The following is an 18028-nucleotide window of genomic DNA, read 5'->3' as shown; positions in this document are numbered from 1 at the left end:
TATTCAGTAAGGTGAGACAATATAAAAAAGGTATTGCTTTTGATCTATGTTGTAAATGGTCTTATTCAATGTCCATTTCATCTATGTATTCGTTTTTTGTTGTGAAAAAATATATGCTTAGAGAATTTAGTACACATCTCGCAATATGTGATCAATCACTTGAGTATCCTATCTCACGAATGAGGGCCAAAGTTGGGCGTTTCTATATAGATTATTTTACTCAAAGTGGGAAATGGAAAGTCAAACTTCAGTTCTTAAAAATCACAGCATTCAAGAAATTTTGCATAAGAGGAAAAAGTGGGAAGTGGGGTTTATTGTCCCCACGGAAAGCAAATTGGTCGAATAGTTAAAAACAATTCTTCAACGAGTTTAAACTGGTTTTTTGCATTGTTATGTTACACAACACTGTTATTTTTACATACTTATTTTATAATGTATAATCAAAGCTGGGTAAAAACCCTGATCAATGGGTCCATCATGAGTTAACATTCACTTATTTTCTACTGTAGCTTGTGTGAAGAAAAAAGATCAGCGTTAGTGAGTTTGTAAAAATTGAATACCATAGGTATTATACAGACACTATTTATTTCAATTATTTATTGTAGACCTACAAAATTCAACGTGCAAGACGCATAAAAATTTGATGAGAGCACAAGATCGTGAATTCAATCAGTATCCCTCAACGCAAACCAAGGCTGCTTCATGCAATCTGTTGTTTGATTACCATTCTTGAAAATCCAGTCAGTGGTTGCTTTATTCATTGCTAATATATAATATGTCATCTTCTGAAATATGCATTGACCCTCTGTCTCTTCTGCCAACTGTTTTTGTTTTATCTGGTTGTCCTCGCTGCACATTCACGAGAAAACTCATTTTAACAAAATTCAAAACGAAGTCTTTGAACTCCTAGGTGGAGTCGGCTACATGGATCAATCCACGATACAATACTTTATCAATATGAACCAGCCAACTTAAGTGTTTTGCAATTGCAACTTACCTTCCGCAACACAAAGGTCATGTACAAATATGCTACTTCCCATTCATCGTGAGAGAGTGTACCTGGCATAGGGAAAATTGATGATTAATGAAATTCAATGAAAATGAAAAAGAAAACAGCATGAGCACAAAGGCTTACTCTGGTCTTGATTGCCATCCCCCAATGCACCAAGTCTTCGCATGAGCTCCACAAAATCTGGTTTTTTCATATACTCGTGCACAAATTCATGTGAATTCTTCGCGAACACAAGCTCAAAATCATACTGTAAACGTTAAGTTTTAAATTAGTCTTGGAAGCACAACTCTTCGTAATCCTATGTTTATACTAAAAAAACTATAAAATTTCATTTTAATAGTTAAGGGGTGGAAAGGTCTCAAAAAATTGACAGTTTAGCAGATGTGATACCTCTTCAGCTAATGACTTAAATATGTGGAAGGGGACAATCCACTCTGGACAGTCAACAGCATCCTACAACAAGAGGTACCACCTTAAATGTTAGCATAAGTGGGGCTCTAAATAAAAGCTTCATCATATTGAGTTATATAACACATTATGCAAAGCTTTTCTCTTCCTCTGTCTTTGTTAATACACCAAATAATACATCAACAGTAGTTTGACATGTAAAATCTAAATCAGACTTGTCTTATGGGAAAACAGGTATTCAATACTTAGAAAAAGGAGAAGATTTAAAAGAAATAATACCTCTAAATGGAATGTGTACTTTATTCCAAAGGGACTGGAAGATTTAAATTTCTGAATCACAGAAAACAAATTTAGAAAAACATTTATAAAAATATACATGTCCACTGATAGGATTATGTTGCAGGATCAGGAGAAGGAATTTACCTTATTAGAAAATTCTTCATCAAAACGGACCCAGTAGACGCTGTTACCAAATGTCAAGCCTTCAGCTGCATGCATATTCAGTGAAAATTATATCTCAAATCAAGAATGACAAAAAGTGGTCTGGCATGGCAAAAAGTAACACACATGTGGTATAGGAATCTCTTTGAATACTTTCTTTTCAATAAAAGGGAAATAATATGTATAGATCATTTTCAACTTTTATAAAAAATGGTTCATAGCAATGTTAAACTTAGAAAATCATGAAAATTTTGAAGGGAAGTAAACAGCTAAGGTGATACATGAAATGAAATTATGAAAAGAAGTAATTAATAGGGCCACAAAAGCGTGAAAATAGAGTAAAAGCTTTATATGAAACAACAATAAAAATTATATTGCCTGGAGACTATTCACAAAACAGACTAGAACATTACATATGATGATATTGTATTGGTTAAAATTATCTCATTGAACATATAAACAGTGCTTTGTGAAAAAGTCTTAATTAAATAAACACGCTAGATGAGTCAGCTGCATGGGCAATCGATGCCTATCAACTAGATTTATTTTAAAACAGTAGATGAGTCAGCTGAGGTGCAGAAAATACCTTCTCTAAGTTTTTTGATAATGACATTGGCGTCTGGCATAGTTCCAATGAAAACGCCTCCTGGACGAAGTAAAGCTGACACATTAGCCAACGCTCGCCGAGCACGGGCCTCTGTAGACCAGGAGTAATGCAATGCAAACTGCAACATTTAAAAATTATTGGAATACAAACCAACATAAACTTTCAACATGGAAAGAAATCCACAACTATGAAATTAGATAAAAAGAGAAAACAGTGTGGCAGTTTTGCTTGAAGTAAAAAAAAAGCAGTCATACAGAATAAAAATGGAGAACATATAACTAAACGACAGTTTTATATCAGGGCAACAATAGCAGAACAGTACTTTGACAAATAAATCAACATACTAGGTGAAATCAGAGAAAAGCATAACAAATTTAACAAGAAAATGTGGACCAAAAGCTGATGCCAGAGACAAGGTAGTTCCAGAAAGAGGCCACTTCTAAAGATATTACACTGTCTAGAAGTACACATCCATTTCTCTTTTTGCATAAATACATTGATTGTTCAATTTATAAATAAATCAGAGTGCATCACTCACCTGGCAACTACACATATCAAAAGGAGCATCATCTGCAAGAACTTTGTCCAAGCGAACCTGAAATTATCAATGATATGAACAGTGAAACCTGGTTCTTTGTGTTAACGAAGGGTATCCTACTCTACTGGGTAAGGGAACATCTAAAAAAAGTACAAAAAATGGTACTGAAGCTGAAGACGAGTTCACAACACTTTTTTCCAAGGAAATTGATTTAACATCAAATTAAATTTAATTGATCAATAACTATTCACTCAGGTTCGTACCACCTATGCAATTCAGTCCACTAATCAAATTAAGTGCTATGAATAACATGCTTTTAATAATAAAAATGCTACATTTTTAAATAGAACAAAAACAAAATTTGGGCTAGAACCCTCCATTTTCCATCTTTCCACTTGTAATATTTCCATTTTCATTTTCGTCTCAATTTGCTCCCTAACAAACTATCAATGTCAACAGAGATGATATGAGAAGAGAACCTCGAAATACTTGAAGTTGTTAAACTCATATTTTCAAATCTAATGAAGTTATCAAGCATAAAGCAAAGCAAATTCTTGAGGGATGGCAATATCAATTACCTCATAACAATCTCCACATATGAGGCGAGCAGGAAACGTAAACTTTTTGCGCCGTTGATTATGGTCAGCATCACCATTGTAACGTGTATGACAGTCTTTGATCTGGATAGATTGTTCAATTCATGAGCTGATGACTAAAAAGGGATGACAAAAATGCAAAATGCAAATACTTTGACACAGAAGGTATACAATGTCTAACCACATAATAGCAAGGACTTGAGCTTTGAAGTTATAATAACAATTTTACAACCACTAGTAAAAACATAAGTCACTCATTTTTATAGTGAAAATACTTATCAAGTCAATTCATAATGAAGCTTGAACTGTACTTAGAAGTTAGAACAAAGAAGTGTAAGCCAATACCAATTTATGGATATGGTGTAGAAAATAACATAGGAGTGAGAATTGTACACATAACTGTCAACTAAAGATTATTTTGGTTATTATGTTTAAAATGGAAATTATATATGATATAGCATTATGATGTCGTACTATCCATGTAGTCAACCCCACCTGGTGGGACTGAGGCTTAATTATTGTTGTTTGTGTTTAAAAAAACTTATGATAATTGCATCTCAATATAATTTGATTGAAGTGTTCGTGGAAATGTCAGATAAGGCAAGCCATGCAGTGGATTTCAGGAAACTTGAACACTTACCGAGCCTTCAGCAATGTCAATACCAACATAATATCCAATTTTGGCCTTGTCCCATTTGATAAGATCACCACCCTGGTCAGTATTAAATGAAATAGAAAAATATGCTTAGCCAAGAAACTAAGAGTGGCTTTTAGTATAACAAGCAAGTGAAAACCGTTAACACCTTGCCACAGGCCAGGTCAAGAACTGCATCCCCTCGACGTGCGTAAAGCTGAATTAAGACGCTCTTAATCTGCCAAATAGCAGAATTGATACAATCATGTAATATTCTAGTTACAACAAATCATATATCACAAAATACTACACACACCCAATTGTTGAGTTTCTTTAAATGAATAATTGGACTAGCTTCGCGTTCTTCTAAAGTCTGGTTGGATCTTGCACTGTAATGATCCGCAACCTTTCGAGCATATATCTTTGTGCTTTCATCCTCCAGAAATTGTCCATCACCTAAACATGTTGCATTAAATGAAAATAAGCACAAGAGCGATTAGTTTTCACAAGAAAAAACAAGCTAATCGGACAGAAGAGACACGTGCTAGCAACTTGGATTAGTCATTATATGCATGTTTGATTACACGACTTAATTAAGCGCTCGTTTAATAAGCTTTTTTAAGATTAGCAGGTCACAACTCACTAGCTATTTTCATAATTTGTTCTCATGAGACCAAAAAGCACCCCTATACAGTCAAGAAGTTAAAAACCTCTACTTATACCTTGACTTCTCAAGTAAAACCTAGTATTACAAAATTAACGTGAAATTGTGAACTTTAATTTACATTCAAGTATTAATTCAACAAACTCCAATGCAAAAGCTCTAAATTTTCCCTTTTTCACTCTTCATTCTGTTAGGAGTCCATACACTGCAATACTTAAGTCATGAATCTCTCTGACTTAATAGACTAGTTTTTAGGTTTGTGCTCTCGTCGTGTTCTTAAGTCATAACACATTCACTTGAATTCTAACTTTCAATTGGTTTATAAGCATTGAAACGAAGCCTAAGGAGTTTATAGCATCCTACCCCAGATTCGAAAACCACCAAAATAACCTTTCCAGATAGTGAAATCAAAGCAAGAGAGGAAATGGGGTGGTGGAAAAGGCATAAAAGAAGTTACCTTGAGGATCATGTCTAGGTTTGGAGCGGGGTGGACCTAAAGAGGTTGAAGATGATTCCTGAAACCCTCGTTTCATGGCAGTATATATAAGATATGATTATGTAAGAAGAAGCTTTAATGGAGTAAACAGAGACAACAATCGGATTCAATTTTTTTATTTTGCAGAAATTAAGGAGAAAGAATTCGGTATTGGATTGTATTTTCTAGTGTTTAAACGTTGTGTTTCTTTGATGAGTTAGGATGACAGAAAAAGATGAAGGGTAATTTATAGCATGGAGATGATGGTGGTGACAAAATGCAAGGTCACTGGACCTAACACCTTATGATTGGGCCTCAACTATTTTTCTTTTTGGAAATTTCTATAATGATTTCAAGACAAAGATATTCCAGTATACAAAAATAGTTATATCAGAGATATCTGTGCGGATGTAAAAAAAACTCTAACAAGATGTCCTCAAATTGGATATGAGGAAGTCATTGCTCTTGATTCAAATAGGGCAACTTATCATTGCTACATGAGTGCTGCTTTGACTGCCTTATCAATTTCAGGAAGCAACTGTTGTGATTATGACGTGTAAATTACTTGTTGTAATTGTAATATTTGTGATATATTATGTCATGGCATTATGAATGTTCATTTGCGAGTGAGTAATGAAGACTTGTGAGTCATTAGATTTTTATTTTAATTTATTTTCCTCCAAAATTAAACTCACAAATATATTCTACGAGAATGAGAGAATGAAATAGAAAAAAATTGGAGTGCACTTTCACTAGTTTGAACCGAAAGTAAATGTAAATTAATTTAACATGGTTGTTTTTTTACCTTTTAATATTAAGAATTCTTATGTGAAGTTATATTTTTGGTTAATATTTTGCTCTATGACAACGTAGTTTTGGATCTTTTGATTCAGACTTTATTTAGCTCTAAAAGTAACAAGTGAGGTGAATCCATTTCCAAACAGGAATGTCTTATATTATCCACCCCACCCACAGGTAACAATGCTTTTTCTTCTCTCTACTCCTTAAGCTGCAAGGAAGATTACAATTTTTCATTGTTTTGTTTATGTCATTGCATTCATTAGTTTACAAATAACTATATAATTACAGAATGCATTTGACACACTACAAAGCAATTTACATTTCATTGACTCCTTCTGTTTCTAATTTAAGCATGTCTTTGAACCATTGCACTGAAGCCTTTGGTATCCTAGTAAGGTTATTCTTAAAATCCACATAGTAGAGTCCAAACCGGACAGTATAACCCAAGTTCCACTCCCAATTGTCAAGCAATGACCACACAAAGTAACCATGTACATTGCAACCATCTTCCCTGCATTGAATTCATGTTATGTTCATGATTTAAGATAGCTAACAACAAGTAATGTTAGAGTCTAAGGACTTGGAAATTGGAATAATACCTTATAGCAGCAGATAAGTTTGAGAGATAGTCCCTATGGTACATTATCCTCTTGTCATCTTTTAAGGCATTTTCTAAGGTCATAAAGGGTTTGCTTTTTTCATCCATTCCTGCCATCAGAAAGTAGCATTGTTACAATCATCATTTTGTACATAGAAATTGTACAATTCACACATCAAGGTAGTAGAGTTCAGTTTTCTCTCAATTCATTTTGTTCTTAATTAGCTTTCCATCCATAAACAACTTACCATTTTCTGTTATAATTATAGGGGTGTTCCCATATTTTATCTTCACATATTTTACCAACTCTCTTATACCCCATGGTACAATGTGCAACCAACTTGAGGCAGCCTGGAAAAGAAGAATTATTGATTCAGCCATGTTATTTGTTCAACAACTTTGTACATTAATTTTTTACAACTTTTTTCTGGAAAAGAGGACTGATAAATTGTATATGTAAATTGTAGCCTTAGTGGTTTTGTAAGCATACCTTTTCTCCAATTGCAGCTCCTCTTCGGTATGCTGGGTAAAGAACAGTAGGAAATATCAGAAACTTCTATTTAGCTTCTGTTATGGTTAAGGCAAAGATGAAAATTAAAGGAAGGGAAAAGGAGGTCACACAATTTGTGTTAATAGAATACCGGTTGTAATGACAGCAGCATCACCCAAAGCATCTTGCATAACCAGTTTATGAGACCGAGTCCTGTCGTTACGAGTATATAATGAGGTATAGTGATTTATGCCAATAAAATCCAATGATCCCACCAGCAAGTTTGAAGTTGCCTCAGAAATCTCTGGTAATCTCTCAGCTACAAGGTTTTTCATTGAGATGGGATATTTTCCAAAGAAAAGCGGGTCAAGGAACCTGATTTATGTTTGTGTTAAAACTTTTTGTGTGTAGAAGATAAGTACTTGGTCAACGAAGCTATTAACTTTGTCATAATCCTTATGTAATTAGAAAGGTTATCACTTACCAACCAAGTGAAAAGTCCCTAGCTCTAGCTGCTGCATCTTTGTCCTCATCAAGATCAGTTATGGGCTCATACCAAATGGCATCTAGTGCTATCCCTATTTGACCTCCTTGTCTTTCCTGAATTTATCCATCAAAGAACAAAACTTCTTGTTATTCATTGATATTTTGCACATCATTACCATAAATTTTTGCATAAACGTGTTGTCCACAAGAAGTGTGCACTTCAGCATTTATTTGCACATTAGTTTCCAACAACTTTAGGGCAACTTTGCTTACAACACAAAGAATTGTAGTTTGCATTATAAATACGAAAGTTGTATCAAACTTTGTGTTGTATATATCAAAGTTGTGCGGTTGCGCCAACAAATGTCAGAATTAGACGCTCAATCAACTTTTTTCCTTTCTCGTATTGATCATGAGTTGTGAGCTGATCTGTTTGAGACCTTGAAATGTAGTTGGTAACTACGATAGGCTGCAGCGTGCGATAAGAGAATGTTATGAGCAACAATGTATGGTTCAGTGGACGATTTCCCCTTCTTACACATCAGATGGCCCAAAAGGGAACATCTTCCTGGTGCTTGAATGCCTAAATCATAACCATGGATGGCGAAATTATGAGGTTCATTGAAGGTAATCCAGTGCTTAACTCGGTCCCCAAAAGCTTGGAAGCAGGTATAAGCATAATGCTCAAAATCTTTTCTGTAAGTAAACAAAAATGAATATGAAGTTCACACTCATTTGTCTCAAAAGACAGATAACATAACGTTGGAGTACAACTACAATAACCAAGTCTTTATCCCATTAGGTGGGTTAGCTACCTATAAAGCTAGGAGTAACTTACATTATTTGTGTGCTTAGCCATCCTTCATATTTATCTTCAAGCATCTGTGGAAGATCCCAATGATACAGTGTTACAAAAGGCTGAATTCCTGATTAGAGAGAAGAACTAAAACTTTAATGCTTTTTTTAGCTATGTTTAAGCTCAAATTCCTAAAGAAATTATTGAGCAACCTTTTTCTAGTAAAGCATCAATGAGTCTGTTATAATATATTATGCCCTCTGCATTAGGTTCCCCTGTTCCATCTGTTAAGTGTATTACAAATGTAGTTAGCATTAAATTTGAAAAAGAACAAATTACATCCTAAAATGAAGTGTTTTTAAAATAGAGCAACTTACTTGGAAAAATTCTTGTCCAAGATATAGAAAATCTGTAAGAATCCATTCCCAAATCCTTCATCAAGTTTATATCATGCTGTATAAAATGGAATTCATGTGGTTCAATTCACTGTTCATATTTTAAGTAAACTTATGTGAAATGTGTAAAAAGAAAGATAATAAAAAATGAAGTCACATCAGCAGGTATTTTTTATAAAATCTTTATGTCAATTAACAAAGAAAGGGTGTGTTTTATTCTCAAAAACATAGTAAAAATATAGTTAGCAACCTCTTACACGCAGGGGAACTTTATGCCATGTGTTCCCTTTACACTTTGATTTTTTTATTGCTTGGAGTTGGTGTAACGTTGTCATCATCATCAATTCTATATTCTCTCGTATGTTTATTAATATGTGCTGCTGAATTATTTATACTAATTCTAATCCTTATCTACCTTTGAATTTTTATGTGTTCATTTGCGAATTGTGTTTTGAAAGAGAACGAAAAGAAATATAAAACTTCATAGTCATGAGATATACTTATATTATAACTCTAAAATATTTATTTTTTATTCTTTACTCTCCAAAATTCAGCTCACATATGTACCCGTCACATAATAATGCAGAGAAATAAAACTGGTGCAAGTAATCTTAGGTAGAGTAAAGTTGAAGTCAACTAGTTCACACCTCAAATCGGTGATATTGATCCACTGCCATGTCTGCATTACTGAAGTCCAGAATTCTCCCTATGAATGCAAAACCATAAATTAGAAACTTCCCTGAACCTCAAAAATCATCCTTTCTGTTCTGTATATCAATTTTGATGACATATATTTGCTTTTATGTTTTATCTCTACCTGGTTTCTTTGAGAAAGTATCCCATATGCTAACTCCTTTATTTCCTTCATTAACAGCTCCCTCAAACTAAACAACATAAAACTTATTACATTGAAACTTCTTTAAATAAACAGATTGAATATTTGCATGGTGCATACCTGATAAGCTGAAGAAGCAGTTCCAAATATAAACCCTTCTGGAAAATCTGCTCTACTTATTGATTCTGTCTTCACAATTACAAAGAGTTGGGCTATAAGGTGTACAAAAATAATAGTAATAATAAACCTCATGGTGGTTGAGGATAATGAATATTTTCTGCAATTGGTTAGTCTTTGTGATATGAAGCTACATATTGCATTTGGTTTTATATGCAGCTAAGCAAGTTAGTTATCTTTGTTGTAAAGTTGAAGGCTATATATGGCAGAAGAAGAAAATTAGACTAAAGAGGTTGAATTTCCTTTGAAACCGGCTCAATATATGAGATATGTATAACCATTTTTATTCATGTTGTTGAACTACATTGAGGATATATACATCAGACGTAGTGCAATCCCCCAAGGAATTAGGATGGTATGGCACATTTGATAAGCAATGTATTTTTCTAAATTCTTCTTATAGAAAATATATGTATATGGTAGAAAGAGAGAGAGTATGTGTGCTTGTGTGTGAAGTGAGATGAAAAGGGTATATATAAACGGATAGAGATCGTCTGTCTCAAAAACTTTATGTATCTCTGCTCAATAAATTTACACTAAGTAATATAATTTTATTTTTATAATTCTTTTTAATTAAATAACACATTTTAATTAGTTTGAGATATAAATATAGATATAGATTTGGACAAAATATCTAATGATTAAACGTGAACATCAGGTAATGATTAAAATCTATGTCGATCGTAGGTTATAGTTGCGGGCAAGAGACCATTTGTGTTCTTTTTATGGTCTTGCTTCCATTTTTATACTTCTCTATTTATGGAATGGTCATTAATCATTTATCAAAGTATCTCATCATCGATTTACTATTTTCAATGATTTGTTTATCTAATTAGAACAATAAAAAGCCTCTGCTTGGTGTTTTACTGTCCAATTTTACACAAACCAAGCTAAATTAAAATAAGAATATTAATAGAAAAATAAGTAGCTTTTTTTCTTAATCATTATATATGCACATATTACACATAAAGAATGGTAGTTATCACTTGGAATGGGATATGATGATGAGCGGAAGCAAGAGTGTAAGACGTGTAAAGTTTGTTGTATGCAATAAACAAAGTTATAGATAAGAATAGGAGCAAGCATTAAGATTCGTTGGCAGCTTCTTGATAAAACTGAATCATTGTCCAAACTCCAAAAACAAACCGAAGAACTCGGCTTCAGATATATCTCAATAAAAATAAGATTTAAATTTATATTATTTATTGTCTCGAATGATAATTATTGATATAGATACTTATAAAATTGAAAAAAACCTTGTCAAACAAAACTGGTAAAGCCCAGTAATAATGAATAGAGAGGCCCATGTTGGTAATTCCATTCCGTGATCACTGTCTCCATTTTTCGTATAAAAGCCCAATGAACTGAATTTGTCTATTTCTGTTTTCTTTACTTTCTGTCTCCCCAAGTTTTAGCTTAAACCCACAGTCATGGCCATGAGGGCAGCAGTGGCGGCGGCGCCCCGTGGTTTTAGGCGGTTTTTCTGCACAAACCCACCATCTTCTTCTACTTTCCCATTCGTTCCTCCGCCGGCTGCGGGTGCCACTTCCGCTCGACAGATGGCAGACCCCAATACCAACCTCTTTGTCTCCGGTCCGTCTTTCTCAATCATTTTCCTTTTTATAGTATCTTATTTTTATCATTTCCCTTCATTTTTTTAATCAAAACCTTTTTTTTTATTTAACAGCAAATGAAAATGAGCTGAATTATTATATGCTATATGTTTGGTTCTATCGTGGGTTTTAATGGACTTGTATGTATTTATTTTTTGTGTGCTATTATTATATACGGAATTAATGGTTCTCTAAGTTATGTTCTTGAATGTGTTTTCATATAGCTGTCGATGTTTTAAGGTCGGACCTAGTTAATGTTCAGATTAGGTTTTGTCATTTTATGTACCAACTTAAGGTTTGTAGATAGTGTAATGTGAATCCTGGGAATCTGCAACAAGTAATTTGTATTGTTCCTATATGGTACAGTTGTCCAAACCCATGATTTCACCTTAGAAGGAGTATTAGAAGAATGAGTCAAATGTTGAGACTCTTCTTTCTTAAGGTGGTAGTGAAATCAATACAAATAATGTGTAAGTAGAAGTGAACGTTGCTGTTATTCTTTAATAATTAATTTGTTAATCATAAATCATAGATCATGATGGGTAAATTTTGTAAAGTGGTTAGATGATACAGGCTAGAAAAACGGAAGGAATATTGCTTAACTCTCTCCCTACCGATGTCTCTACTCAAAACCTAGTAGGAGTATCATATCATTGCTCATCCCAAACAGGGCCCATGTTCTAAAATGAACGTATCACTGAGAAAAAATCTCCCAGGTACCATTAGAATGAGTTGATTGATAATTGAATGTTGTATTGGCATCCAACTATTACAACAATAATCAAAGCCTTAATCCCACTAGGTGAGGAACATTCCACCTTTTCTTTATAATACAGACTACACTTTTGCTCTAAATTACATTGTTGCACAAAATAATAATGTACAGTAGAACACCATAACCATTTGGCTGCCAAGACAATGTTTCTAAGATACCAAATTCTGAGGACCCGATGTTCATTTTTATTCTTTAGAAACACAATAGATGTTATAGATCAACAAGGCGTTGGTAAGTGGTGTAAGGTATTGCTAGATCCCCAGAAAGACCAAAAGGTCAAAGGTTGATTCTTCTGAGGCGATTCTTGTAAGGGGTAGTCACGCACCCTGAAATGGATTAGTTCCTTATCCATAAGGTAAAGGGGTACACTTGATAGTACCAAAAACAATAGACATTGCAGTTGTCTAGTGCAATTTTATTCCAAACAACACGAGAATATTATCTATTGCAATGCTGATATTTGACCCTTTTTGCCATGCAATATGTCGTCAGTTTGGCTAACTTCTTCATCACTTTGAATGTTTAGTTGCTGTTTTGATTCTTTATTTATCTTAAACTTGCAGGGCTTAGCAAACGTACTACCACAGAAAGGCTACGGGAAGAATTTGCAAAGTTTGGTGAAGTTGTTCATGGTTTGCTCAATATCTCTAAACAAATTTGACATTCAAATTGTACTCTTTGTAGTCATGTTTCGAAATGTGCTGTGAAAACATCATGGTTTCTTTTATGTTTTCAGCTAGGGTCGTAACAGATAGGGTATCAGGTTACTCTAAGGGGTTTGGTTTTGTGAAATATGCTACTATTGAAGAGGCTGGAAAAGGCATTGAAGGCATGGATGGCAAGGTATGCTTGATTAAACCACTATACTTGCATTTCACCTTCATATAGGGAGATTGGTAACTTTAATTCTTTGAGAGCATGGTTGTCTCAGATGTGTCTCTGCATGTGTATTTTATGCAAAATAGGATTTTCACATGGCAATCCTTGGTAAATTATGATCCACAATTAATATACCAACACAACATTATAGACCCAGCACCATGGAAGATGAAAGTATTATTAATTGACAGTGTGATCGATACATTCACCATCATTGAATCGTTGATATACAATTTTGCATACAGCTACAGCTTTCCTGGAGTTTGCACCAAATCTTATCTTTATTGTTTGAACACGAGTTTTCTCCAAATCCCTACCCCACACCATCACATGGAATTCGATGATTGATCTCTCCCATATAGTTTCCTTTGAGTATCTGCTCGTTAACCACTCTGGATCAGTATATCGTGTATCGATGTATGGATTGCTGAGATCGTGTAAATATGCATAGTCTGCTCCTTAGCCTGTGTTCTTCTAGAAAGTTGATGTGCTCCTTGCTTTTTGTTTTCTGCTTTTCTTACCAAATTCCTGTGGCTATTCCATTAAAGCTGATTGATATATTTATCTCATACAATGCAGTTTTTGGATGGCTGGGTCATATTTGCGGAGTATGCAAGACCAAGACCACCACCGGGACAACCTATACAGAATCCAACTCCTTATTATGGCGGGCAGTGATTCCTGTTATTTTATCGGAAACTTTATTGTGCCTTATTTTACTGGTTTTGCGTTCAAGCTGCAATTGCACAACACAAAGTATTATTTATTAGGGCATGGGTTCTCAGGTGGTCTTCAATTTACCTATAAAATTGTAATGCCAGGTTGATCTTCTATGACATTGTTGTAACGCAAGGATCCTCTTTTGATAAAGTTATACAGTGAACTAATGCATTGGTGCTGATATTTGGAGCTATTGTGCTGATAGTTAATACTACACTTAAGCTCACAATTTGACACACATATGTTCATAACTAACAACGTTGTTTGAGTTATTAATTCTTAAATATTTGAATCCGTCAAAAAAAGTTTTAAGCAATTAGTAGATGATAAAGTTTTTTAAGTATAAAATTTGAGGTTCGATTTTATTTAATATAATTTTTGAGGTGACAATAAAGATAAATTTTCAGGGTGCACTAAGCTCCCACCTATGGGGTTTGGGAATGTAATGTACATAGTTTTACCATTGTGTCGATGCTTTATTTGCAATACATTTCATAGAAAAAAATTCTGTATATGGAGAGCCATTAGAAAAATGAACAACCTTTGAAAGTTCAAACAGAACCACATGATAAATGCAAGAAATGTACATTTGTACTACGTAGAAATTAAGAATGTAGTAAGCGAGTCAGTGCAAGAGTGAGTGAATTTGCATAACTTATAGAGGAGGGAAAGCTTCAATCTAAACTTTAAAGTACAACATTTTTAAACCAAATGTACACACATCTAAACATTTAATAAAAGAATTGGTATACTGCATCAATAGTACAAGAGAATCCTTTTGGCACTGGAAATAAACATAAACCTCATTCGGGAAAATATTTAAATCTCCCAGAGTAACACCTGTGATGGCATTCCTACTGCTACATTTCTTCTATGTTTCATGACTTTCATCAATGCCAGGCTGAAGCTGATATTAAATTTCTATTCTTCCATCCCAAAAACATGGTCCCGTCCTTCTCGTGGAGCGTATAATGCTCTGAATAGCACCTCAGGAGGCTTCTTATAACAGAATTCACATAAGAGCTCATAGGATATTGGCGGAAGCCGGCCATTGTAAACCTAGATTTCCACTTGCCGAACAGTTCGTGTCGCTCTACCCTCTCCTTCCCTTCACAAGCAATAACGTTCACAATATCGCGGGCTAGACAATGTTGCTCCATATTAATCCGATCCTTGCTCTCTCTAGGGAAAGTGACATCAATGGACTCAAATATTGCCAAGTAATAATCCAGGGTTTCAGCAAACCTGTTGAAGAAAGGAGTTGTATTTGTGTTCGATTCCTGCTCCACCAGTGTGGTTACCTTAGGAGAAAGTGACTTTACCAATCTCAGAAGTCCATCCCTTGGATTGCTTACATCAACGCTCTCATCAGCTGTGTGGTGGAGATGCAAAGGGAAGTTCACAGCCAAAGCCTCTCCGGGCCTGACATCAAGCATGTCCCTTGTCACATCTGGAGCTAAAACAGGCACACCATGAAACTCAACTGGGATGCCACATTTCTCAGAGATTATGGCCAGCCTTCTCCCGACTGCTTCAAGTCCATTGCCACGAGCATATTTAGAAACAGGATCGTCGATCCCCGTGATCCTCACGTGTGGAGCCCCACCAGGCCTTGCAGCTAGAGCTTGAAGGAGAGTCACCCATTGAGTTCCTTGAGAAATCTGAAAGTCTATGATGTGAATGCGGTCCTCCTTTCTGCATGCTTCGGCAATAGCTCCATTGGCAGCCATGTAACCAAATTTTAAGTATGGGCAGATTTCATACAGCATCTGCATGTGTGAGAGTAAATCTTTGCCTACAGGCTCTTTGCAGTTAAGGGCACGATATATGTTACTCCCTGATGCCTCCTTCCTTGCAACAAGCCCTTCTGCCAAATAAGCACCAAGTCGCTGGATTGGTTCTCCACTAATGGACACAACACTTCTAGCCTTTCTTATCAATTGATCAAAATCTATCATATTGTTTTCTGACAAGGCTATAGCACATAGAAGGAACAATTGCTTCAAACTGTTTGATGGCAGGTCTTCTGGCAATGCTTCCTCCATTGTTTTGTGACGTTTCTCTGCACGTGGAATTTCAGTTGACTGCCTACTACTAAGAACATAAGAACGATGACTTTGAATATATTCAGATCCTGGACGTTCATGGCTCCAGGACCTATTTCTTTGACCAGATGTCGACGGCCTGTTGCTATCACTCAAAGAAGTATTCGATGTGGTAACATCATCATCACCATCAGGTGCCATTAAAGCAGATTCTAGTTCCTTCAGTGTGTTTCTAGTTTCACGGTCACAATTTACATCCTGTGGAAGAGAGCTCCTGACACAATCTAGATGCAAACCGTCTCGGAGATGGTCCACAGATGAGGCAGGCCTATGCAAATAATGATTGGTTTCCAACAAAGAGTTACAAGAAGGGCTGGCACTAGATAGAAATTCCACAGAGTTGTGCTGCTCTTGGCTGTCACTCAATACAGAAAGAGTATCAGAATCAAAATGAGTAGAAAGGGCCGAATTGGGTGAGTTTCTTATGTCAGTTTTCAAGGATTCAAGCAGCTGGTTGGGTAAGTGTGGAAAAGTAGGATAAGTTGACGTGTAAGGTAGCCCTTCTGGAGTAGTTATGCAGAAGTTGAAAAGCTGCTGGGAGTCCATACTATGGTGAAGAAATGAGCTGCAATATGTCTACCACTAGCAAGTATGAAAAGCAACAGCCTTTGAAAACTTCTGCTTCATATTCTGCTTGGAACATGTACCCCAACAGTTTCAATAACAGAAGATATAGCTGTACAAACAGAAGGGCACTCTGAATATTTTTCATAACACCAAAATCACAAGTTCACAACAACATAGATCCAGCCCCAATGCCCAATCAGTATAATATGGAAGAACTATGTCATAAATAACACATATTTACATACAAAAATAATAGATGGACTGAACTAAACTAGAAAATCCAAGCTGTTGAACACATAAAAAACCAACTCAGCTAGTAGAAGATGACGATCAATTCCAATATTAAAATGAAACAAGTGAGTTTGGAACTCAAAATTTGATGGGAATGATGCCAGCAGTGCCTAAGTTGGGTGTGGTAGTATTGCTCTCACTTTGAATTGTTCAGTTCTATGACTCTCATAAACACAAATTGAATGCTTGTAGATTTCAATCTCTTATATTTAACATGGCAGCCAAGCAAACCACAGATAGCAACAGAAATTAGACATTGATACTACTACTGTCTATTGATTCCATCATTCCGTCATCCCTCCTTTGTGATATGAAAAACAAAAAAAAGGAAAACACTCCACCACAACTTTTCTTCATATGAAGATAAAATCTTCTATTTAGCACTATCCTTACAAAACACGACCAAAGCCTTCTTGCCTAACAATACTAATATACTGATATGCACATAAGCTGCACCGCACGCAAAACAGATTTTGCGTGGGAATAGGAAGGAAGCAAATAATTTTAACAACAATCCAAGTAAGTTAACATTCCTCATTGCAACCCCAAATCTTTAGCTCGAAATCGAGGGTTGTGACTTACATCCTACCCAAAATTACTAATTATTGCTTATTTTGATGTTGCCTCATTCCCAGTTGGTAAGCTTATTCATGGAAACCGCACATACACTATTGTCGATCAATGAAAGCAGAAACTTGTCTGACTCCAAACCAGGGAATCCCCATCCTAATCCAAACCCTAAACCCTAAACACAATTATGAAGTAATTGCTTTTTGCACATAGCAGCAGAAACGAACTATGCATGATTTTGCATAATCTAAACATGAGAAAGTTTATTTAGTTCTCAATAGATACTTATAAAAATGTACTTTTAGGAACTTTGAACCATCAAGGGCTGCATAAAACATTCAAGAGCTGAAATTCTTTAGAATCTATTCTATATATAGATACATGCAAATTTAAAACATAATACGAATAACAAAACAGAAACCAGATACAAAATATGATTTAAGAGCATGGGTATTGCTTATTCATTGAATTAGTTTCACAAGAAACATCAGAGTTATAGAGAAAGGTACGATGAGTAGTAAATATTATTAGTATTACCTGAGAGATTAATCAAAT

At 35.0% G+C, this 18028-nt stretch overlaps 4 protein-coding genes across 5 annotated transcripts; 1 reads left to right on the top strand and 3 right to left on the bottom strand.

The window, feature by feature from the left end:
• On the bottom strand, positions 513–5613 carry LOC109352190 (mRNA cap guanine-N7 methyltransferase 1-like). Its single transcript, XM_019594057.1, has 13 exons — positions 5358–5613; positions 4553–4692; positions 4406–4474; positions 4243–4314; positions 3585–3686; positions 3007–3063; positions 2448–2586; positions 1844–1908; positions 1700–1750; positions 1403–1465; positions 1136–1259; positions 998–1059; positions 513–849 (listed from the first exon to the last, which is right to left on the bottom strand). Exons 1-13 carry the CDS (start codon positions 5431–5433, stop codon positions 754–756), a joined length of 1116 nt encoding a protein of 371 aa, XP_019449602.1. The 5' UTR covers positions 5434–5613; the 3' UTR covers positions 513–753.
• On the bottom strand, positions 6391–10415 carry LOC109352044 (putative beta-glucosidase 41). The gene is made up of 13 exons (XM_019593824.1): positions 9897–10415; positions 9759–9825; positions 9589–9647; positions 8924–8999; positions 8759–8830; positions 8589–8676; positions 8191–8446; positions 7749–7864; positions 7416–7639; positions 7265–7296; positions 7023–7125; positions 6776–6884; positions 6391–6687 (listed from the first exon to the last, which is right to left on the bottom strand). The coding sequence occupies exons 1-13, from the start codon at positions 10026–10028 to the stop codon at positions 6492–6494; spliced, it is 1530 nt and encodes a 509-aa protein (XP_019449369.1). The 5' UTR covers positions 10029–10415; the 3' UTR covers positions 6391–6491.
• Positions 11312–14130, top strand: LOC109352433 (glycine-rich RNA-binding protein 4, mitochondrial-like). The gene is made up of 4 exons (XM_019594418.1): positions 11312–11546; positions 12905–12973; positions 13078–13184; positions 13800–14130. Exons 1-4 carry the CDS (start codon positions 11384–11386, stop codon positions 13896–13898), a joined length of 438 nt encoding a protein of 145 aa, XP_019449963.1. The 5' UTR covers positions 11312–11383; the 3' UTR covers positions 13899–14130.
• Positions 14567–18028, bottom strand: LOC109351890 (chitin-inducible gibberellin-responsive protein 1-like). 2 transcript variants are annotated; one of them, XR_002108300.1, is made up of 2 exons: positions 14770–17193; positions 14567–14703 (listed from the first exon to the last, which is right to left on the bottom strand). XR_002108300.1 is itself a non-coding variant. In XM_019593567.1 (2 exons), exon 2 carries the CDS (start codon positions 16589–16591, stop codon positions 14831–14833), a length of 1761 nt encoding a protein of 586 aa, XP_019449112.1. In that variant the 5' UTR covers positions 16592–16721; positions 18011–18028; the 3' UTR covers positions 14803–14830. The 2 variants fall into 2 exon arrangements, 1 of the variants encoding a protein (XP_019449112.1); XM_019593567.1 differs by lacking the exon at positions 14567–14703 and adding an exon at positions 18011–18028 and having other exon boundaries at positions 14803–16721.

This window comes from Lupinus angustifolius, chromosome LG07, assembly GCF_001865875.1.
Source record: "Lupinus angustifolius cultivar Tanjil chromosome LG07, LupAngTanjil_v1.0, whole genome shotgun sequence".
Lineage (NCBI taxonomy): Eukaryota > Viridiplantae > Streptophyta > Magnoliopsida > Fabales > Fabaceae > Lupinus > Lupinus angustifolius.
The sequence above is the reverse complement of the archived record's forward strand: the minus strand, read 5'-3'. Positions and strand labels throughout refer to the sequence as shown.